The 24760-nt window shown below is 39.5% G+C and overlaps 1 protein-coding gene across 2 annotated transcripts; it reads right to left on the bottom strand.

Moving 5' to 3' along the window:
- Positions 1-476: 476 nt before the first annotated feature.
- ENPP4 (ectonucleotide pyrophosphatase/phosphodiesterase 4) lies at positions 477-15398 on the bottom strand. Of its 2 annotated transcripts, none has more exons than XM_069487441.1 (5): positions 15212-15398; positions 14443-14625; positions 5197-6055; positions 4407-4577; positions 477-2408 (listed from the first exon to the last, which is right to left on the bottom strand). In XM_069487441.1, the coding sequence occupies exons 3-5, from the start codon at positions 6020-6022 to the stop codon at positions 2044-2046; spliced, it is 1362 nt and encodes a 453-aa protein (XP_069343542.1). In that variant the 5' UTR covers positions 6023-6055; positions 14443-14625; positions 15212-15398; the 3' UTR covers positions 477-2043. The 2 variants fall into 2 exon arrangements, with proteins under 2 accessions (XP_069343542.1, XP_069343543.1); XM_069487442.1 differs by having other exon boundaries at positions 477-2405.
- Between the last annotated feature and the right edge of the window lie 9362 nt (positions 15399-24760).

The raw sequence follows: 24760 nt of genomic DNA, 5'->3' as shown, positions 1-24760 counted from the left end.
ACATAGTAATATATAAATTATACTTTGATTAAATAAATACTACTGTTCTTGTCCCAACAACATATACTTTTAAAAATTTACCTAAAGTTAATATTTTGGGAATGGAAGGAAAGACAAGACAAATAGGTAAATGTGTTGTAGAAAGGGCTAGGACACTGATGATATCCCTTCCTATTTCATCCTATCTAAAATCTTCTCATGGGCTGGATGCCATGTATACACTTCTGAAACTCATAATCACGGATTAGGCTAATGCAATCACTAAAACTCACACCACTCCAAGGACCAAGTATACAATATCCTAGTATTTTAGACACTTCAAAAATGTCCACTACAAAAAAAAAAAGACTTAAATGTGTCAATTCTATTCTTTTTTTTTCCTTAACGGAAATTAAAGTAGAATGGAACTTTTCTATTATATTGTTGAAATCAACTATTAATCTTTAGGATAACTATTTTATGTGAGGGGAAAAAAATCAGGAATAAAAAATTTTCAAAATGCAGTATTAGTCCTATTGGTTTTATCTCATTTATTTATTTTGCTGTTCTTAATACAGTCAACTCATGGATTATTTATGCAGGATGTGGAAATACCTCTCAAGAACCCCAAATACAACAGGCACCAAATACCAGGCTCAAGAAATTAGCAGCGACTCAATACCAAATCTAGTTTGCTGTAACAATTCAATTTCTTCATATTAACTTTGATTATTAGAAGGTACTACCTAGCAAAAGTAGGATGACAGTTTTCACAACAAATCCTTGGCTCTGAACAAACATGTTAAAAGACATAAGCAGGGTGACTATTTCTGTGATCCAAATATTAGAGGAAAAAAAGCAGCAGAGGCAGCACTAAGGCTATTCTGCTACTTGATGCATGAATGGTGTGAAAGATCAAAGGATGCTAATCTACGTTTTAGATTTCGTGACTACTCTCTAGCCTAAAAAGTAAGACACAAAGTTCCAAAAATAAATACAAAAATCTCTGCTCCTCACTCTGACCCAATCAAAATCAGATCTGTACTCAGGTCGTAAATTTTTCTACAGCACTTGGATACCTAAGGTTACAATAAACAACATGAGCAAGTGATAACAAAAATTAATGAATTTTTTAAGTTATGATTTTAACTTGTGACTTAGGAGAAAGTTAACAAATATGAAGTGCAAAACTAACCTTTCCTGAGAGCTGTGTTCCGTGGGAATGTGGAAGCCTGGCACAGCCCACCTTTGACCTCCTTCCATAATAAGTTACACACCTACACACAAACACACTTGCACACGCACACACAACTAAGTAACTTACACAAAGGCATTGAGCACAAATGGAAAAAGCGCTTTTCTCTATTTTCTTCTGAATTTCTTATTTGCAATAACCTCCAAAAGATACAACTTTTGAGACTCCAACAGCTTAAGACGCAATGGTGACAATTCAGGCTTTTATCACATGGTCTTAGTTGTTTTTTATTTTTTAATAGCTTTCCTTAAAATAATTTCTTCCTATGCTAGATTTTTTTTGCTCGGTTAATCAATTTTATTAACCATCACAGAGAATTTCCTATCTCAAGAGGTTCCTTGGGATATAAACTAATTAGAGGTAAATATAAAAATATAGAAAACTCTTTCTCCCTGATACACAAAATTCACAAATTGCATCAAGACTTCTGTTGTTTTGTTTACAAATATATAAATTTATTAGAAAAGCATGCCTATGAAATTTTGGTATATTTTCATTTAAAGATGTATCATATCTTCAGTGCAAAAAAAAGGCAAAGGGAGTATTTTTCTCAAAAACTATTTCTAGTTAAAGAAATAGATGGGGTTAACTAATGATTTACTAGCAATTTTACTATGGTCAGGATTATCTGCATTAGCAAATGCACCAAAACAAAACACAACGAAAAACAAAACAAAATAATTTTAGCATGCTTGGTCTAAGTTCTTTGTCTTTCAAAGTATCCTTTTTCATAGTTGCAATACTATTCCATGGATAAAGCCTTAGTTTTGTGATTAATCAAAGACACTTTGTATAAACCCCAGCACATGTCACCCAATTAAAGGATCATCATCATCTTCTTGTAGCTGAAGTCGGGAAAATGGACGGGGTACAGATAGTCTATTCTGCATAATTATCATGAGGCATGTTAGCGTGGTTAACACCAAGAGTGCACCGATAACAATCCCAATGGCTTCTGGGAGATTTATGCACCACTGGTCAATTAACAAGCACTTCGTACGACCAAAGGTTCCATTATTGGGATGTGGTTTTAATCCCAGGATGTGGCACATCATTGGATAAATATCCACAATGTCAATTGTGCTGTGCTTGTAGCCTTTGTGAAATGCAGGTCCGTGGGCAGCTAGAAACGGATGCATACTAGGCAAAGAATTATCATAACCATGGTCACCTACTGAAAAAGAACAAGATGATGTTAGTAAATAAGAGCCCTTTTATTACAAAATAACTTGCTTCTAGTGTATACACACTAGATTCTTGCCAGTCTAATTCCCATCCTTTAAGATTCTGTTTAGTTGGACCAGACAGGGGCCAGAAATAAAAATTTCTATTTCTTCAGCTCAGCCATGTCCCCTGTTTCACACAGCCACACCCTTTTCCCCAATCAGTCATGGCCTTAGACTTTCACATTACTTCTCAACCCGATATACTTATCTTTTAGCCCTAGTCCCACTTACTGCACCTGTCATCTCCAGCACTGTCTGCAAAAGCTACTACAAATGGCACCAGTGATAAGGAGAGTGGTCAGGCTGAAGATCCTGTATAACTGGGGACAGCAGCAGTGAGTAAGAATGGGGAAGAAGCGAATTTACAGCCTTACCTATCTTAATTGCTCCCGCAATAAGAAGTAGGATGACATAATGTACCACTGGTTTAATGACAGTTAATAAACACCCCAACATCAGGAGGGCCAGATAATTGAGAATGTTATAGAAGGGATTCTTGTATTGAAGGTGAAGTCCAACCAGATGACTCTAACTTGTAACTCCAGTAAAAGTCTGACTCAAAGAAAAACATGTGATGGTCCCTAAGATAACTCCAATACCAGATTCCCCATTTTTAGCTTTATTTTAACAAATACTGCCTTTCAATGTACACCAGTTGCGTTTAATAAGCTCCTACTTTCATATTAAGTGTAGGCAACTGAGTGATGAGTATATTGATATTTTTGTATTATTTTTAGTTGTACATTTAAAATATTTCACGATAGTAATAATGAATATGACTAATACGACAAAAAGCAGAATACATATAGATATTATGATTTCAATAATGTTAAAATATGCATGTATGCATAACAGAAAAAAGGTTAGAAGGGGAAACTCTCATAATTAACATTTGTTTATATCTCTGTATTGAAGGATCATGGAGAGTTTTTGTTCTCTTTGCTTTTCTGTATTTTCAAAGTTTCAATAATGAGTATATAACATAACATAAATATGAATAACTTCAAATTCCATGGACCCTGAGTCTGTCTTATCCTTGCTTGATGCTTCTGTTGATATAGATCAGGAATCTGTAAACTACAGCCCATGGCCAAATTCAGTCCTTCCCCCCGCTTTTGCAAACAGACTTTCACTGCAATACCCATTTCAATTTGTTTTCATACTGTCTGTGGCCACTTTCACGCTATAAATGCAGAGTTCAGTAGATGAGACAGAGACCAGCTGGCCCACAAATCCTAAAATATTTACTATCTGGCCCTTCACAGAAAAAGTTTGGTGACCCCTGCTATACACTACAAAATCAGATTTTTTTTTTTAAAGTATTTAAATTGAATGTAAAAAATGGACAAATAAGCTTCAGTTTAGGTGAGATCTGTAACCTCTCCCCTATACATTTTCTCAGTTTTAGGAGAGCTTATGACACATCTATTTTGTTTACTTGGTGGATATTTTTGTTTATTTACTTTGTTGTTCTTGCCCAGTATTCTAAATAGCTGTAGCATTCAGGTAAATGATTTTACTACTGGGGAAAGACTTAAGGTCACTCGGATAAATTTTTTTAATACACACAAGAAAAGGACATTTGAACTAGCTAATCTCTCCCCTTGTACTGTTTGTTTACTTTTCTCTTTTTTTTTTCTTTGTTTCTTTACTTCTATTTTCTACAAATCAAGATAACTACTCTTGAAAATTACTGACAATAACTGCAGTTTTGGTAAGAGGGTAAAACTACACCTTCTCCCTTAAGGTTACCTAGCCTTCTAATCCAGGGGTGAAACTGTGGTTATTGTAAATTGCTACCAAATGAAGACCTAAGAATTATCTAGTTGGAAATTGAATTATTCTGTGTAAACATCTCTAAATCAAAGTACCTTCTTAACAGAATAGTATCATAGTGTGTGATTTGTCCCTAGGATACAACAGAAATATCCCAAATAAATACTTACATTTTTGTGATGATTTATTTAGCACAATTGTCCAGCCTTCATCAGCAACCAAAATAATAGGCTGAATTCTATCATTATGTTGGTAATAGAATCTGTTAGGAATGTCTTCTTTGAGATAAACATTCATGTGAGTGCTACAGTTTTTCAGGGCATTATAAACGTTTGTTCTATCTGAAAGAAAAAGGAAATAACAAAGAAGAAAAGTTACAGTTGACTGATAAGGAAAAAATATGTCTAACTAGAATAACTAGAAATAAATTCTGGACAATGTCATCTATTAAATCACTTAATTCTTAAAAGAAACCAGCACCAACAATATGACAATGTGGGGCACTGACACACTTTTTCAAGCATTCACATATTTCTGTTTCATTTTGTGGATTATCTTGCTGGACTTTTATAGATAGGAGATAATTTTCACGTTTAGCTTCCTAAGTAAACATAAACTAATTACATTATTACTAAGTACTAATTCCATCATTAGCAGAAGAAAGGCATCTCACACTAAAATCCAAGACATTTAAGGATAAAAATCTCCTTTTCGAGTTAGGGTGAATAATTAAGAAATATATCAATAAGCAAAGAAATAATCACTTTAAACCTAAATCAGAAGCCAATTACTCAAAACTTATAAATCAGGGGGAAAAAACATATAATCCCATCTAAGTATGAGTATATGGTCCTGAACTATTATACAAAAAGCCAGAACTTCACTCATTTATACAACTCTCCCTCCTCTATCAATTGCCCCATTCAAATAGTAGTATCCCTCAGCTAAAAGTTTACTTACTTATTTTGGGAAGTATTGCAGCAACTGGGCTCAAATCTATGAGAGTGTAGCTTGAATTATCGATGCAGAGATCCAAATTTATCACTCTGTCCTGAGAACACTGGGTCATCCCATGATCACTTGTAATGATCACATTCAGATTTTCCCACAATCCTAACATCTTGAGTTTTTGGACTAATTTGCCAATAAGATCATCTACTTCTTTCAACACTCTGCGCATGTTTTGTTTATCTTCGGGTCCGTATTTGTGGCCACTCGCATCTGGTTCTTCCCAATAGAGTGTTGCAAAGGTGACTGGTGGGCTCGAATTGTTTAGCCACATGGTAATATTGTTTAGTCTCTCCTCAAATGACACTGAGGAACTATAATTCATAAAATAGGAAGGTACAGTATTATGAATGGGTACATCAGTACCAGGCCACATAGCAGCAGCACTTGATCTGTTTTCCTGAAGCTGATTGGTCACCCAAATAGGGACTGCCTCATTCCACCAAAAAGGATCCTTGTCATTAGAGTCGGAAAAATGTTTCTTTGTGACTACATCATACATGGAATTAGCCACAATGCCATGACTTTCTTCATATAAACCCGTCACAATACTGTAGTGGTTTGGAAATGTTTTTGTGATAAAAACATTTTTAACATTCTCTACCAAGACACCTTCTTTGATAAAGTTCTGGAGATGAGGAAATTCATAGTTCTTCAGATAGTCAGCTCTGAAGCCATCAAACGACACCAGTAATAACTTGGGTGGCAAATTATAGGAGGAGTTACCTCTACAACCCGTTATAAGTCCAGAAAACAAAAGTATTACTAAAAACTTCATAATGAACACGTTGAAGGACAGCAATCAGGGTTCCTAAAACATAAAAACACAATTCTTAAGTAGTAATGCTATTTGATTTGGATTAAGTTTCAGAATCTTAGCCAATAGGAGAAGAGAACCAACATTTATAAACCTTTTATATGCCAGTTTTACCTATATCAACTTAAAAATTAAATAATTTCATTTCTTTAAAGACAGCTAAATAAAGCTAAAATTCAAAAAAATAAAAAGTACCTTTACTTGTCTAATTTCGTATTTATATACATCCTGCCCCATCCTTCACACTCTGAAGGGCAATGGGCCCTTCTTACACTCTACATAAACACACCTGTTTGCCTGTCTTGCTCATCTGCAGCAACGGAAATTATTTCTAAACACTTAACAAGAACAGATAAAGAAATAAAAATGATTGTTTTGTACAACATACAAATGATGTCAAGCTGTTAGAGGCTCCAGAGAGGGAGATGATATTTCTAGTTTAGTGAATGGTACCCTATAGTTCCTTTAACCAACAGAAATAGTTGGTGGAAATTCTACCATACTGGTTCATCACCAGTTCTTGTTGAAGAATATTGTCATTAAAAAAAGGGGGGGTAAAAAATAAATGCTATTTCAGAAAAAGGCCTCCCTCAGTCCATACCTGCCCCGATATTCACATGAGATTGACAAACTGACAAAGCCTACAGGGACTTGGATTCCACAGAAACTTCTGAAGAAATCCAACAGCTGCTGAAATGAATTTCACCACCAGATCCCTCTTAAACTTTGCTTCTACTGTCAAAGATACAACTGTTCTCCCTAATACTCCCGGCTCAGAGCTGGCCCAGTGATGACAAAAAACAGCTTTGCCCTAATAATTCTCCCTGCCTTCAGTCTCTATCCTCTGTGGTCCCTAGGAAAACAGAACATGTGACTTTGGTGGAATGATTTACTTCAGATGGGCAGAATGCCTCTTCCATTGTAGCAGGAGGGAAGGAGGAAGGCTAGGTGAGCTACCAGGTCTGAGGGCTGCAGGTGAGGGGAGCTGCATTCTTTGTGTGGCTGGAGGTGGGGTCGATTGCTGAGAGGGAGTAAACTGGGGAAAGGTTTAGAGGTTTGAGGAACACAGAGAATGTCTGAAAAGCTCAATGTAGAGAAAAGAAGAGAGCATGAGGAAACAGTAGGATTGGCGGGCAATGCTCAGAGCTGTCATGCATTTTCATAGTGACACAGTTGACTGGTTTGCCCTAGCAACTCCCAGCCCTGGCACAGGCCATGAACGAAACAGGCAGCTGATCTCACCCGGGCCTGAGATTCTGCCAGAAACTGAAGGGTGACTAAGGGAGTTGAAGATGCTGACTAAAGAGTAGCTGAAATGTGAGCTGTAGCATCTAAGCTGAAACTGATAGATTACAGGAGAAGCATATGTTTTTGGACTAGAGGTTCTGATGAAGTCAAAGAACTGATGTTTTAAGAGTAACTTTTAGGGCAAGTTGCAAAGATGTGGGGTTGTGGTTAGAATGAGGAGTGAAGTCCTCATTTCAGGGGAAGAAAATCCAGGGGGGGATGCTCCTTGAGGTCCCACACACGAGCAGCAGCGTGTTAACTAATGTGATTATGAAGTTCACGAGTCATTTACTGTGTATTCTTCTTTCTCTCAACCAGACTGCAAATACTTGAAGACAGAAACTTTCTTTCAAACGTACCACCTAGATGCTCTGCATACTTACAGTCATTCAAATACTTACTGATTGAAGTTGTGACTCCTGAAATACAACAGTGACTTAAAATCACAAAGACACAGAATCTTACTTGTGAGGATCTCTGGGTCTGGAAAATATCTAACATTTTAACCTGAGGTGGGTGCCTGGAACATCTGTCGCTGGTGCTACTCAAGAAACCGCAAACTGTACAGAGCAACAAAATCACACCACCTCTCAGGGACAGAGTGAGGAACCTCTGAGCGGTGGAAGAGGCATACAGGTACTTCTGCAGACACAGCCCCAGTCGTACCTCAGCAACTGGAGCTACCAAGAATCCAGACAGTGCTACTTCCCTTTTCATTCAGCACGTTGTGGCCTCTGACATGGTATTTATGCACACCTTAACTTCTCCCTCAGACAGCCTTAATTGGGTTCGATCAGACGATATCATGCAGGCTGCTGCTCTAGGTTCCAGCAATTTTAGAACTTATGTCAAGGGCTTGCAGGTCTCTGTGAAAGCTTGGATTGAGTAGATTCCCCGGTTTTTCCCTGAGTACAGCTACTTCTCCATACCCAAATATTTGTTTCCAATAACAGAGTAGACTTAAAACAGTAAATGGGTGGCAAAGTATCTTCTCATGGAGAAAAGATACTCCTAAATCCACTTTTAAAAAATATTCTTTATTTACTGTCCTGGTTCTCTCCCTGGATAACCATTCTACATTCCAAGAAATTTCTCTGCCTGGTCGAATCTGATGTTAGGTTGAATGCATTCTCTACAGCTCCAAATCTTTTCCCTTCCTTAGTTTCCTGATCCTTTAAAGCAGCTTCACCATTCTCTCAGTCACACGGAGATTTCCCAAGGACACCATCAGTGGACACTCTTAGCCAATTCTGTCTTCATATTGTCTAATACAGCACAGTTGAATAAGAATCACTGACGTGAGCTTGTTAAAAGTGCAGCTGTCCAGTCGCTACACCTGGGAGATTCCAATTCAGTCAATCTAGATAGAGGCCAGGAACTTGTGTTTGTAACAAGCACTTGGAACAGCTACCCATTTCTTTCCATCTCCAATGCTGCAGTATTTCAAGCCCTCAATACGTGCTGTCCAGAGCACTTTTGCCTTTTAACTCATCTTCCTACCTTGGTCACCTTCCCTTTTCTCACCCAACATCTGCTGCCAACTTAATCTTTCCGGGCACTGCTCTGTTCATGACACTCCCATAATAAAAAAGAATCGTTCAAAGGGTCCTCCTGCCTATATAAAAAAATCCAGCTTCTGCTGCTAAGCTGTATATTTCAACTGTACCGTTATAACTGGCTTTCTCAAACTTTGTATTTAAATAAGATAAATGCTGAATATCAATTTGTACTGCCATTCAGAAAGTATCTGTTAAGTCTTATAGTTAACAATTCCATAAACGGTTTGTTTCTGCTTTAGATCAGGTTTGTTTTAGGGTCTTCGTGAGTTTGTAAATCCTGTTTTCTGTATAATAGTCTCATGACTCCTTTGCTTCCTGTTCCCTTCCTTGGCTTAAGTTTCCTAACATCGAGGTAAAAATAATAACATTGGAAAGACATTTTACTATTTACAAGGCATTTCTGCATACAATATGCCATTCAGTATAATTAAGTGTAACTAATATAATTCTATCTTTTTAATATTTGAAATCTCTGGTTTTTAAATAAACTAATAATGTAAATTAAAAAAAAAAAACATCCAAATAACTCAGCCTGGCATTTAAGACTCTCCAAGAGCCAGGCCTAACCTTTATGCAAATTACTGTGACATTAAAATTACAGAGATAACTGCCAACCTTAATTTCCATTCACCATGCTTTGCTATTACAATTTTTCTGAAATGTATTACAATGGCATGTAAAAGATAATTATCCTTCACCTTGGTAACCTATAATAGCTCTCCAGTAATAGTTTCTGTCTCCAGAATATCCTAACGTGACTTCCTACACATGAAGTCTTGCTCAGCAAACACTCTTCTAGGTCATTTTTAAAAAACTCATTCAACAAATATTTAAAGTAACTAAGTCCATAATGCAAAAATACATATGTATGTGCCATGTATCGGGGGACAAAGGCTTTATACTTTTCAAATATATAACACTCAAAACAGGAGCATAAATAACTAATAATAAATCAGGCTGTCCTCCTGGAAAAAAAAGACACGCTTTACACTTTCATCACTCTTGTTCTATAACACCAAAACCTCTATGTAACACTGTGCTCGAGATTCATACACCATCAAGTATTGTTTTTAAAACTAAGCCCTTAGAAGAATTACGATAAATGGAGTATCACAGTATGTCTAAAATGTTTCCAACAGAGTTACCTCTAAGAGCAGAGGGGTTCCAAGACAATTCAACAAATGTTGCGGGGACCACTGGATATCCACAAGCAAAACAATGAATCTGGACCCCCACCTCCTACCACACACAAAAATTAACTCAAAAGATCGTAGACTAAAACTGTAAAGCTCTTAGAGGAAATGCAGGAGTAAATCTTTGTAACCTTGGGTTAGGAACAGCCTTATTAGATACCACACCAAAAGCACAAGTGACAAAATAAGGCAGATAAATAAGCTGGACTTCAGCAAAATCAAAAAGTTTTGTGTTTCAAAGGATACCATCAAGAAAGTGAAAAGACAGCCCACAGAATGGAAGAAAATATTTGCAAATCACATACGTGATAAGGGATTTGTAACTAGAATACACAAGAATTGTTACAACTCAAAAATAAAAAGTCAAAAAATCCAATTAAAATGAGCAAAGGATTTGAAAAGATATTTCTCCAAAGAAGATACAGATGACGAATGAACACATGAAAAGATGCTCACCATCATTAGTTATCAGGAGAATGCAAATCAAAACCACAAGGAGATACCACATCATATCCAGGAGGATGGTTAAATCAAAAAGACAGATAACAACAAGTGTTGAAGAGTATATAGAGAAATCAAAACTTTTATAAACTGCTAGTGGGAATATAAAATGGTGCAACCATTTTGGCGACATTCTGGCAGTTCTTCAAAAGGTTAAACAGAGTCAGCAAATGACCCAGCAATTCTACTAGGTGTATGCCCATGGGAAATGAAAACATGTCCACACAAAAACTTGTACACAAATGTTCACAGCAGCACTATTTGTAGGAGTCAAGAAGCAGAAACAACTCAAATGTCCACCAACTAATATATGAATACATAAAAATGTGGAATATCCATATAATAGAGTATTACTTGGCAATAAAAAGGAATGAAGTACAAAAGATCACCTATTGTTTGATCCCATTTAGATGACATGTCTAGAATAGGCAAATCTAGAGAGACAAAGTATATTAGGAATTATATAGGGATAGGAGTTGGGGAAAAATGGGTAGTAAATGTTAGTGAGTATAAGGTTTCTTTTTGGGGTGATGAAAATGTTTTCAAATTGTTTGTAGTGATAGTTGCATAACTTCCATAAAGGTGTACACTTTAAATGAGTGAATTAAATGGTATGTGAATTATACCTCAGCAAAACTATTATTAAAAAAAAAAAAAAGAGTAAAGTGAAATTGTAATCCTAAATGCCCTGACACAAAACAGGAAGCATCTTTGATATCTCATTTTACCTCAAAAATTGTGGTAAAAATTGTGGTAATTTTGTACTCCATAATACAGACTTGAGTGTTTTAATGTGAAAATGTTTTATACCACTTCCCATATGCAAAACAACAGAACAAAAGCCTGTGTGCACTCCTCTCCCACAAAATACAAATCAAAATCTTTCTTCCTCAAATGCTGGGGAAGCTCCAGGAACACATGCTATTAATCCTAGGGTTCAGTAATCCCATAGCACACTGCTAGGATCCAAGTGCCCCAGTCCTTGTCCTCAGGCTTAGCAGTATGAAGAAAGTGTTAGACTACAGACTCTGACAACCCAAAATAAGTGACTAGGACAAAGATCTCAATCAATAAAGATTTCTTAAGCCAAAGTTTGAGGATGTACCCTGGAAAAGCACAAACCACAGGTGCATCTGTGACCTATGCTATCTGAAAGAGGGATCTGGGAACTCAGTATTTAAAGGAAGAGGGCATACAGAAAGAAAAAGGGCAGGGTGGGCAGTGGATGCAAATGGTTACATTCTTGTGAGACTTTAGTTTGTGTCCAGGAAATCTACATTTTATGTAAGATAAGGTGAATGTTAAGGAAAAAGGGTAGTAAAGGAAGAATCAATTATGCAGATGCCCCTGGGTAGGTGGAAGAATGTTTGATCTTATCCTGTCTTTGTTGGTGGTGCCAGAGAAGATAAACTTGTAATCAACATTATTAGTGTGGCATCTTTGTTTCAGGAGCTATACTTAGCCTACAGTCCCAAAGTTACAATTTGCATATCCTTGTTTATGAAAGGCCAGCAAAGAATTTCCTTATGAATGATCTGTGGGGGCAGTCCTCCATAGATGCCTGAGGCTTTTTATAACCTGAGCAATGCCCTTCTGGAGTCAGACCGAGAATAAACCTGAATCTGCTTGTCACCCGTTGTACAATCTTGGACCCATCCCTTCACTTCTCTGAGCCCGACTTTCCATGGGGATCTGCCTAATGCACAATGTTAGTAACAGCTATTCATTTGGAAGGGGGTGTTGTATGACTCAGCCACCAGGCTTGACCTTCCCTTTTGCATCAGGAGATGGGGGGTCCTGAGAGTTTTATTTCCCTTTACAACTCTGAAGTCACAAGGATCTCAGAACCTGAGCTCACACTTAGCAGATGGACGATCTTGGGTAGATCTAACTTCTTCCAGCTTCAGTTTACAGTTATGTAAGTAAAATGAGGATGCATACAGCTTACAAAATGCCCTCAAAATCAGTTTCCCTTTATCCATTCTAGTTACAAAGCTGTTATGTTATGGAAAAAGTCTGTTCTACAACAGGCAGGATATTATTATGAAACTATAAAATAAATTAGGAATAATTTAGTCTAATCTCCTTTCCTTACATATGATTTAGTGGAAGTCCAGTGACTGGCTGAGGCCAAAAAGTGATTAGTAGCTTTCCCATGCTCACATCCTCAACAAGTTTACAAGTCTGTAATAGCAAGTTAACAAGTCTGGTAATAATCTTCAAACCATTAACAGAACTTTCACTGACAGGACACCTTTCATTAGCAGGGCTGGATTCATGTCTGCCACATTATGTTTCATTCTAACAGGGAGTGTTAAGCTATAAACAAACCACCAGTGAGAAGTTCTCAAATAGTTTTCAATGATGAAAATCAAGTTTTCAGGGAACGAAATTATTATATTATAAAACTTTAGGAGAAATTCTGTAATTTTTCACACTAAAAAAACATCCAAGGGAAGGAAAAAAAGCAAAACTGATCTGGACTACATCCAAATATCCCAACAGCAACTGGAAGTATGAGGTACTCTTCAATTCAGGGAACAAAATAAATGTTGGCATGGATGCGGAGAGATAGGAACATGCATACACTCACTGCTGGTGGGACTGCAAACTAGTACAACCTCTGTGGAAAGTAATATGGAGATACCTCAAAGAGGTACAAGTAGAACTACCATTTGATCCAGCAATCCCATTACTGGGCATCTACCCAAAGGAAAAAAAGACGTCTGCACTAGAATGTTTACAGCAGCACAATTCACAATTGCAAAGATGTGGAAACAACCCAAGTGCCCATCAACACATGTGTGGATTAATAAAATGTGCTATATGTATACCATGGAGTTCTACTCAGCCACAAAAAACAGCGGTGATCTAGCACCTCTTGTATTATCCTGGATAGAGCTGGAGCCCATTCTACCAAGTGAAGTATTAAAAGAATGGAAAAACAAGCATCATATGTACTCCCCAACAAATTGGTATTAACTGATCAACACTTAGGTGCACATATAGTAGTAACATACATTGTGTGTCGGGCAGGTGGGGGGGGAGGGCATGGGTATATACATAACTAATGGGTGTGGTGCACACCGTCTAGGGGATGGACACACTTGAAGCTCTGACTCTGGTGGGGCAAAGGCAATATATGTAACCTAAACATTTGTATCCCTGTAATATGCTGAAATAAAAAAAAATATATATATCCTCTACCTCCTCTGGGATGACTTTCTTGCCTGGATGGAATGCCTTGTCAGTCAACCCTCACTGTTATTCTTAGCCCATGTGAAGCTGAGAGTATAACAGTTACAGGATATGGTGAAAGATATTTGTCACCATTAGCATGTTTGTATGCTAATCTGCTCTGTAATACAATGAAACTCTTACACAACTCTAAAATAGCTGTATTGTCTATTCATACAGATAACAGGCAGTTACGTTTAGATTATTGTCAGCTAGTTGCTTAGTAGTCTACAAAAAATATGTAACTACTCCCTAAAAAACTTTCTTGGTCTTAAAAATTCTAAGATTCTAAGTTATTCTATTATTCTACCGTACACAAAATTTTCTAGGATGTTCAAAACAGTTACAATTATCTTACTTTCTATTAATACATAGTAAAACATTCCCCCTCCATTACTCCTTGTGTTTTTATCAAAATTTCCTTATGATTATATTTTTTAACTAATTTAAATGCAAGGAAGTCTCAAGGAGGTAGGGGGTGGGGTGTGTGCGCTTGAGAGCAAACACAAACATGGTGCTTCCAATTTCCTTAAAATGGATTTAAACAATCTCAGGAAAAAAGAAAACCATAATACTGAAACCAGCAGTTGATTTCCTACAGTACCTGGCAAGTCTTCAGACTTAGGTTCACCAGATCGCCTGACAATTAAGCAAAGCCCTTCAGGAGTCAGACCCGGTATAAACCTGAATCTGCTTGTCACCAGTTGTACAATCCTGGACACGTTCCTTCACTTGTCTGAGCCTGCCCTTCTTCATCCGTTAACCGGGATGCTATTATCTCATAGGGCTGTTGTAATAAGAAAAGGAAGAGTTGTTTGTAAAGTGCTTAACACAGTATCTAGCCATGTTTAAGAGCACTTAAGTGGTATCTTTTATTGCTTGATTCGCTTGTTTCCTAGAAAATTAGTTTCTACATATAATCATACATAATTAACATAAACTCAACTCTAATATTCAGACATACGCATGTCGGTCGCTGCCTTGCAGAGTGTTCCTTTAAAACCAAACTCCTTGTCCCCAAAGGGCCGGCACCTGGCACCCCTCATCCCAGGCCCACCTTAGCCCCCCGGCACCCACTACCGCTCGGCCAACTCTCCTCCCTTCACCCTTACACCACAGCTCGCCGTCCCATCCCACAACCACCTGCTAAATCTTCTTTCCTCTTCCCTTACCGGACTTGGCCTCCCCCTGGGCCCGCCACCTCCCTGCCTCTGTGGGTCCCCCCGCGGACAGCCCCGCCGGCGCCCCGGGCGATGTGCGTGCAGTGGGGGGAGGGGGCGGAGGGGCTCATCATCTATTTTCAAAGCCCCCACGGGACCGGGGAGGGGCGGCATTTCCCTCCAGAACGGCCGGCACGCGAGGCTTATACTCACCCGCCGCCGTCGCCGCGACTTCGATCCAGGGCGCGGACCCCGGCGCCCGTGGGGACTTGGGGGCAAGGCGGGGACCTGAGGGACAGGGCCGAGGCAGAGCTCTTCCTGTGGTGCCTGCGCAGTAGCGGGCGCGCCGCCGCGCACAGGCCCCACCGCCGGAGACTGCGCTGCCGGGGGAAGGGGGCGCTCCCAGTGTGCGCAACTGCGGGGCCTGCGACCGCGGAGCCAGCTCCGAGCGGGCTGGGACCGGGCCGCCGAGTCTGAGACAGGTCCTTGGATTGGATGCCGGAGCCAGCGTTGAATGTAATTTCCTCTCCGATTGGTTAGACAGGTGCCTCGGTGGGGTCGAATTGGACCTCGGGAAGAGGTTTGTTCCTTTCTCCCACCACGCCCCTTTCTTATCATCTTAGATCTGAATGCCTTTCAGGGGACCTAAAATCCGGCCAGTCCCAGAAAGGCCCCCTGGAAATTCCCGAACCGTTGGCCTAGTGCCACTCTCTGGTTAATGTGCACCTGGCTGCTTAGGTGGCCGCTGAGAAAACGACTTTGGCTGCACCAGGGTCCAGCACAAGTCTAGAGAAGCTTCAGCCAGTTCCAGTGAGTTGGGATAAATATACAACGTGTATCTACCAAAGCCGTCTGTCTGTCTCATTGGATTAATGAGCAGCTTTACATGCGAAATTTACAAGTAAGGTTAAAAAACAAAAACAAAAAAGCTCAGTCCCTGCGGCAGGCAATTAGTAATGGGTTACAGCTGAGAAATGGGGAACTTCTTTTGACAGATGCATATGTGGTATTGTCCTCCTGCCTTTAATTGGAAGAGTAGTCATACAGTCGAATAGTCAGACAGTCGAATAATGTAACTTTTAACTTTATGGCACAAAGAGAAGTTACCAAACCGAAGTAGATTGATTTGTTAACACTTGGGTTACCCAGGCACACTTGGCAAAGAGAACATTTTTTTTTTTCACTTTGTATCTGTAGTACCAAACACAGAACCAGGAGTAGAAGAAGTACTCATTATTGAATGTAGTGAAACGTTTTAAGGTGTTGCGAGTTCATTCCCCGCCTACCCCGTTAAAATGCAAGCTCCGGGAGGGTATATTCTTTCTTGTTCACTACTGTATCTCCACCAAGTACTCAAAAAAGCATAATTAAATGAATTAAGAATATTAGTCACATGTAATGTCCCCAAGTGTTAAGGATTTAATAGCTGTAAACCCAGTACCTGGATTAGTAACCTGCAGTAGCAGATGGTAGATATTAAAGTCTGTAGTTGAGCCCCTGGGTCTGAGCTTTGGAGTTAGCCATTACCACAAATCTGGAAGCAGTTGTAGGGACAATTTGGGGCTAGATGTATTCTGTTGATTATTAGTTTGTGCCTTGATAAATTAATTCCAGTTTCAAGCCTCAAGGCTGGCCTGTGCATTGGTGAATTTGGGCATCTTAGATTCACGGGCTGTCACAGCTGGTAGAGGTCAGATATTTCAATCTCTAGAATCTACCAGACCTGAATTTGAATACTCTACTACTCACTAGATGAGCAGTCATGGGCCAGGGTCTCAACCTATTTGAGTGTCCATTTCCTCATCTGCAAAATGAGGGTTACATTACCAACCTCTTAAGGTTATTGTCATATGAATGAGAAAAAACAAGTAAAGTACTCAGCACAGTATCTGACACATGGTAAGCAATAGCAATTATTATCATTATGACCAGAAAAATGTTCCCCAATTTTAACAATAGTTAGAGTAAGGCCGAGTACTGGAGAAATTTGTATAATGTCCAATTTAGCAGAACTTAAATTTTCTGGCATTCAGGGGATATGATTATACATATCCTGTTTTTTCATTCACTAGGTGCTTAAAGAGAAGGCAAAGTTGACTGCCATATAGGCCAAATGTATAGTGAAGATAGCAGCTGAGTCACCATCAGGAGAAAAGGGCTCCCTTTATCCACTGCTGCTGCCTGTGTGGCTGGGTCAGATCAGGGAGTCCCATGCAGTCTGAGCTCCTCCTCTGTAAGATAAAATGGTCAAGAACAGAGGGGCAAAATGACACATAAGGACCTTTTGGCACCAAACTTCTGTTATCTTCCATATATTTACCGTTTCAACCACAACTGAAATCCTGTTTCAAATGGGCTTAAATAATAAGGATATTTATCATCCTGTGGAACAAGAAGTTCAGAGGTAGGGAAGACTGTAGGACTGGTTAACTAGCAACTCAACAATGTCATCATGCACTGGTTTCTTTCTAACTTTCGACTTGGCTTTTAACAGAGTTGGCTTCTGGTTTCTTTAGTGGTAAAGATAACTACTTAATAGCAGTAGGAACCATAGGATTCATTTTTCACTTCCACTGGGTGATAGAACTGACTTCCAGGTTTCTCCTCTCTCTCAAAAGCCTCCAGCAACCATCTTCTTTAATCACTTTGGCCAGAATTATGTCACATGCCCAAATCTAAACCAGCAAAGAATACGGAATTACCAGGAGAACAAGTCAGACCCCTACATTCAGCTGAGGTCTCTCCCAAACTACACTTTCCTTTTCATTGGGAGTGTGGTGGAATGGGCGCTGGGAAGCCCACCACAAAGTCCACTATAGTTTTATTCTAGGAATTTAATGATAATAAAACATAATAGTAACATAAATTCTTTATTTCCAATGTGATTTTTTGACATAAATATTATTCTACTTATGTAGATAAGATAATAACATTCATTTCCAATGTTCTTTCAGCTCACCTTCGAAAGGGGAATTTTATATAAATCTTAGGAATATGAAGAGCCTTTAAACCCATTTTGTGTTAGAGACTGAAATGAACCAGACACAATAGCAATAGTCTAAACCAGTTATTTACAAATGAATAGGTGCTGGAGACTCTAACTACCCTGACTTAATCATTACACATTCTTTGCATGTACCATAATATCACATGTGCCTCATACATATGTATAAATATTATGTATCAATAAAAAAGTAAAATAAATTCACAAAAACTAACTATAACTAGAGTCTTTTCCTCCATAGGCAATGTCACATTTGGAAGCAGCGTGTCAGAGGTAGTTTGTTTTTCTCCCATGTACTAGACTCAAGATTTAGCAGTTATTCATTAACACAATGTATTTTACAAAATCTTATCCTGTTTTCAAAATCAAAGACTTAGCTCTTTATACAGTTATTTCTCTTTTAAACTCCTAATTGTGATGCATTAATTTATTCCTGGAAGGAGTAGGTCAAAAGTTAGAAGTTACAGGAAAAAGGTTTCAGAGCAAAAGTCACACCCTGCCCAGAGACAAACAATTCCTGTCCATTACTTGTCTCTAATTAAACAACAGCACAACTGAAACTAAGGAATCAAATTTCAAATCACTAGTATTTTAAGGTTCATTTTTTGATATATATTAGATGTTAAAGAAAACATACTACAAGTTTTATCTTAAATATAAGAGGGAGAAGGACCTTGTGAACCATACCACTTTAGTGATTTTGAAAGCTTATTTAACTAAAACTCTCCACCTACTCCATTTTCAGCAAGATTACATTTGAATAATCTCAATCAAGTTAAGATTGTAAACTATTTTTAAATACTCCTTTAAAGAATGATCTTGTATAATCCACCGGAACTATGTAGTGTTAGAATCTTCTCTCTAAGGGAATTTTTTCAAGTATTTAATAAAGTTGTGAAAGAAGCCGTATAAATTCTTTTGAGGCTTTCCTATGTGGAGGGCAATGTGCTCCATTTTTCCAAAGATACAAAAATAAGTAAGATTCATTTCCTGTCCTCACGGTGCCTCTAATCTAGAAGAGCGAATGGAGAAGACATCACTCTGTTGCTTTTGTCTGCCCAGAATTCATTCTTCCTTCCCCTGATAGTTCCTCTTGGAAAGCACCCAAACTTCACTGTTAGTCTGGGGGAGTCATAGGGGGCTGACCATAACTCCTTTCATCTGTAGGGTAGACTCCTAAGGTGACCAGCTGTCTTGGTTTGCCCTGAGCTGAGGGGTTTCCTGGGGCATGAAACTTTTAACGCTAGAACAGAAAAGTAACAAGCAAATGGGGGTGAGTTGGTCACCCTGCTCCTACCTGAGCCTGGCCTGTTAGAGCTAATTCTACTCCACTGACCACAGGAATTGGTTCCGTGATGGTGACATGCCCCAGACCAGGCCAAAAAGACTCAATACTGAAACTTTTGTTGAAACAATTGAGAAAGAGTCAGTGTTTCCACAGCAATTGCTAAATAAGCAGAATACAAGGCAGGACTGCGGGTGGTCATCGCCGCTGCTGTAAAGGGAAAGTCTACCTGGGAATGAAGCCAGCATAGAAGAAAGAGGGGCCCAGAGTTGGAGCCTGACTCCTGAGGACGTGGAGCACTTGATCCAAGTTTCCCTGAAGCGCCATCCCTGAGCTTTTCGGTTTCCATGACTCAGTAAATTCTCTTTTTGCTTCATCTAGTTTTAATTGCGTTCCTACCGCTTAAATCTAAAAACAGGGTAAGCAAAGTGACCATGTGGTTACACTATACCGTCAAGTCAGTGCTATAAGAGAGACCCAAAAGAGGGAGAGGTTAAATCACACAGAGGTTAAATTCAACTTCAGGAGTCAGGATGAGCTGGTGTTTGATTAATTCTTGCAGGTTAGATGGTGTAGTAGTTTCCTGTGACTGCTGTAACAAATGACCACAAACTTAGTGCTTTGACCAATGCAAATTTCTTACTTGCAGTTCTGCAGGTCAGGAGTCTAAAATGGGTCAGCAGGGCTGTGTTCCTTCTGGAGCTCTTGGGGAAATCCATTGCCTTGGTTTTTCCAGCCTCTAGGGGCCACCTACATTTGACTGTGACCCCCATTCTCTATCTACAAAGCCAGCGGCAAAGCATCTTCTAATCTCTCTTTCTCTCTCTGACTCTGACTGTCCCGTCTCCTTCTTCCCATATAAGGACCCTTATGATACACATTGGGCCAACCTAGATAACCCAGGATAATAAACCCCTTTCTCAAAATCCTTACCTTAATCACACCGCAAAGTTCCCTTTTCCACGTAGGGTAACCCACACCTTCTAGGGATGGGGTGTAGACAACTTTGGGTGGCCATTCATGTCTGGCTTAGGCAATAGTATCAGCAAAGGCACCAAGATAAAAGTATGTTAGTCCTTGAAAATAATTCAGTTGTCCTTAAAAAATAATTATATTTTTGAGGAATCATTGGAATTGAGGCTAGAAAGTTTGATTAAAATCAATTATTTGTAGACAACGAAGGAATCATACTTAATTTAATAGGCAGTGAGGTGCAAAGTATTGCGATTTTTGTATTGTAGAAATAGGAATCAGTATAACATCATCCCTACCCTTGAAAAGTTTAGAATTTAGCGGGGAGAAAGACCTTTCTATGTAGAGTGATCACATCTGCCCAGCATAGTTTTAACTCATACCGGTTATCCCAAATAAATACTTATGGTGCCCCCTTTAACCCTCAAAATATCTGGGACTGGATGATGAAGTTTATGCTCACCCTACCTAAATGTGATCTTCATCAATATTTATTGACTATTACCATGTAGGAGTTCAGTGTTAGGCCCTGGGGAAAAGCAAGAGACATAGGCAAATTTTCCGTGTTTGAGGTGTTTACCGTTTAGTTTTAGAGCTAAAGATGTTTATAACATGATAAGGCAGCCCAAAAATTATTTGGTCAACAAAGCAGTGGCATAGACGGTAAGCAAGAGACACAGAAAATAGGTGCCACAGACAACAAGAGCTGTAAGGTGCCGAGAGAGGTCCCTGCAGCCTGGGTGGGCAGGGCGCGCTGCAGCCCCTGAGACAGACCGGCTGGTGCTGGCGCTTCTAGTGTGGTCAGGTTTGGGGAGCACGAGGGGCACCAGGCAAGATGGGGAGCCCTGGATCACTTATGAGGTGTTAGTAGAGATGGAGAAAAACGTTACTGTCTTGTGCTTCATTTCAGTATTTCGCTGAATACAAGACACTCCACGTTAAGAAACCGTATTATTTTATACACCACTAAGAAAAATCGTTTCGAGTCAGCTTTAAGATACATTCTGATTTCAGAGACGTTAAAATGTGAAAAAGATGTGTTTTTGAGAAGCATTGAAATAAGATAAAATCTCTTTATAGACTCTTGCTAAAGTGGCTCATGTCTGGACTTAAGTTTAATTTCTTTCAGTTTTGTTTTTCATTATTTAGTGTTTCTAATTTGATCATTCTACAGCTTTTCTTTCAAGGATATTCATATCTCTCTTAAACTATAGGACTAATATATATATATATATATATATATAGCAATTAATAAACATTCTTCCTAACAGTGCGATTAAAGGAATTCTCTTTATCCATAATTCCCCTCTTGGGTCCTACCTGAAATCTCAGAATTAGGATATTAAAAGAGCTGCACATTTTGATTGGGTTGAGTCCAGATACAGTAATATATTAGTTAACTAATACATTTGCATGCATTAGTTTACTGTTTCCCAAACTTGCTGAATCACAGAATTACCTGTGGCTTTTGTTAAAAATGTCCCAAGTCCCCCTGCTGAAGATTTGGATACCGGACACATTATGTGGTATCTGAGAACTTCTGTTTTTCACAAGCACTGGGTATCTCATGATCAGGCATGTTCAGGAAGTGTCGGATTAGAGAGTAATTAGTAACCTGGGATCCTACGCAGTGCAGTGTAGCAGATGGGACACTGTCTCAGTTTCTTTTGCATTGGTATAAGAAAAAATACCTAAAACTGGGTAATTTATAAAGAAAAAAGGTTTATTTGTCTCATGGTTGTGTAGACTGTACAAGCATGGCACCAGCATCTGCTTCTAGTGAGGAGGGGCCAGGGAGTTTCCAATCGAGGAGGAAGGCTAAGGGGGAACAGGCGTGTCACATGGTGACAAAAGGAGCAAGAGCGGGAGGAGGTGGTGCGAGATTCTTTTAAACAACCAGCTCTGGTGTGAACTAATAAAATGAGAACTCATTCATCACATCAAGTCATTCATGAGGGATCTGCCCTCATGACCCAACCCCCTCCCACCAGGCCCCACCTCCAACACTGGGGATCAAATTTCAACATGAGATTTGGAGGGGTCAAATGTCCAAACCGTATCAGACACCATGGGGACACTTAGATGGGAGGAGGGGAGAAGTTATTGTATGAAACATGGGGACTCTCCGCACTAGATAAAGAACTCAGATTGGCAAAGGGCAATTCGAGGTCACTAAATGCTTAAGGGAAGGAAGGAGGCCTAGGATAATAATTGAACTTTGAATTTCTTGAGTGCTTTACAGCCTACAAAGTGCTTTTACATACAGGTCTTATTTGGTTTTCACAAGTGGTCTGTAAATAAGTGTACTCTTCATACCCACGTCATTCCTAAATCACAGAGTTTAAGGTGTTCACCTAGGATTCTATGGGCAGTGTCAGAGCTGAGCCCTGCAGTGTAGGCAGAGCAGTGGATGCAGGGAGCCCTTCTCTCCTGGCGCCCAGCCAGTTGCTGTCTTTACCACATGTCTGACCTACATGGCAGTCAGCTTTGTCTACCAGCTTTGTCTACCAACTTTGTCTAAAGAGTAGTCTTTAAGCAGCCCTGCACCTAGTCAATAAACAAGCAGAATATGCATAATCATACCCCTGAATGCCAAAAAATTTAAGTTCTGCTAAATTGGACATTGCCTAAATTCCCCCAGTACTCAGCCTTACCTTGACTCTTGTTCAAATTGGGGAACATTTTTGTTGGTCATAATGGTAACAATTGCTAACACTTATCATGTGTCAGATACTATGCTGAGCACTTCACTTGCTTTTTCTCATTCATTCGACAATAACCCTAAGAGACTGGTATTGTAACAGGGCCAGCTTTGCACAGGAGAAAATGAAAGTCCAAATAGATCGAGACGCTGATCTATGACTGTGGGCTAGTAAGTGGCAGAGTGAGTATTCAAATTCAGGTCTGGCAGATTCTAGGACTTGAACTACACGACCTCTACTCTCCCTTCCAGCTCTGACGGCCTTAGGGATCTAAGATGCCCAAATTCACCAATGCACAGGCCAGCCTTGAGGCTTGAAACTGGAATTAATTTATCAAGGCACAAACTAATAATCAACAGAATACATGTAGCCCCAAATTGTCCCTACAACTGCTTCCAGACTGTGGGGTCTTGGTAATGGTTATACTAATGGGGCCAGGGGCCAGCTCTCTTAGAGACCGAGGCACATGCTCTAATAATACAGATATTTTATAGAAGAGGATGAAAAATACAGCATGACTTTTTATAAATATATCCAAGATTTTCAGGTAATTTTACATTTGCTTTTTAACTGCCTTGGGCTGTTTTAGGCTTACTTCCATCCCCAAAGATACCTGTCTCCTCTTCCTTGCGGTGAGAAAAACTGCCTGGGCCCCGTCCAGTTTCTCATCTGTCATGAATACAATCTGCCTTACTTCAATTAACCCGAGGCACCTGGGTGTAGTTGTATTACAGGAGCCCTGGGCATTGCAATCCTTTCTGACAGCCATTAAAAATAAACGATATGTTTGTTCCATTGGCATGATATTTTAGAGATAAACAAAGGGCTACTTCTGTTGAAGTCACTCTCCTAGAAGGAGTACAAAATCAGTTAGCAGTAATTTGTGTTAGAGCTTTCTGAAGGTAAATACATACAAACAAAATGGAAAGTTTTGAAAAATGTAACTCTTTATAGGAAAAGAGTTAAAAAAAGGAAAAAAAAATGATCATTACAAAATTATAGGGCTGGAGGGAGCGCCAAGTTTGGAGCAGCTCATCCGTGCTGCAGCTCCGTGCTGCCTGCCCAGGCGTAGGCTGTGCCCTAACACATTCTGCAGACCCAGAAACACATTATGGAACGTGAAATTTGATAAAACAAAAATATTTGGTAAGAAGAGAAAGTCAGAATCTGTTCTCTGTTCTCAAACCCAAGGTTTGGCCTTAGTGAAAAAAGCAGCAGATTTCTGGCCCCTTTTCTAGGAGCTAGTGGAGATGTGGCTTTGGGCCATTCAGGTTTGGATGACAGTGGAGTCATTACCGACCACACTCGTAACCTCCAGGCCCAGCTCCCCAAATCACACTTGGCATCCTGGTTTCCAACTACTCCTCCACCCTCTCTACCACAGGCCCAGATGCTCTCCAGGGTCACCTGCCATGTATGGCCCAGCCTCTCGGGAGTCAATGGAGTCACCAAGCTACTCACCAAAGTCGCCGATCTTCTCACTTTGCTCTTGTGAGCCAAGTGGGCCTCGTGCTGGAGCACAAGGGAGGCAGCACAGAGGAACGTTTTCAGGCTGGTTTTCCCAGGAGAGTCTGGGGAGAGTTTTCAAGAGGCTGAGGCAGGAAAAACGGTGACTCAGGTGGAGGTTTTCTTGTGCCATTTCTTGTGTAGTTCTATTATATGCTTTTTCATGCTTCAAATATCTCATTAGCACGTTAAATCTCCACTCCTGGGTGTGATTTTTAGCATTAAAATGAGATTATAATAAGGAAAAAGGCAAGGTAAGGTTAGCATGGGGGGGTCTATTCTGGCTTGAGGTG

Source organism: Eulemur rufifrons, chromosome 15 (genome assembly GCF_041146395.1).
Source record: "Eulemur rufifrons isolate Redbay chromosome 15, OSU_ERuf_1, whole genome shotgun sequence".
In the NCBI taxonomy this organism is placed as follows: Eukaryota; Metazoa; Chordata; class Mammalia; order Primates; family Lemuridae; genus Eulemur; species Eulemur rufifrons.
This window is presented reverse-complemented; position numbering and strand designations above follow the sequence as displayed.

Coding starts and splice junctions, on each gene's coding strand:
- ENPP4 (XM_069487441.1), bottom strand. CDS start 6,022: ATGAAGTTTTTAGTAATACTTTTGTTTTCTGGACTTATAACGGGTTGT. Junction 4,578..5,196: donor TGCAATACTTCCCAAAATAA/GTAAGTAAACTT, acceptor TTTTTCTTTCAG/ATAGAACAAACGTTTATAAT. Junction 2,409..4,406: donor AAATAAATCATCACAAAAAT/GTAAGTATTTAT, acceptor GTTCTTTTTCAG/TAGGTGACCATGGTTATGAT.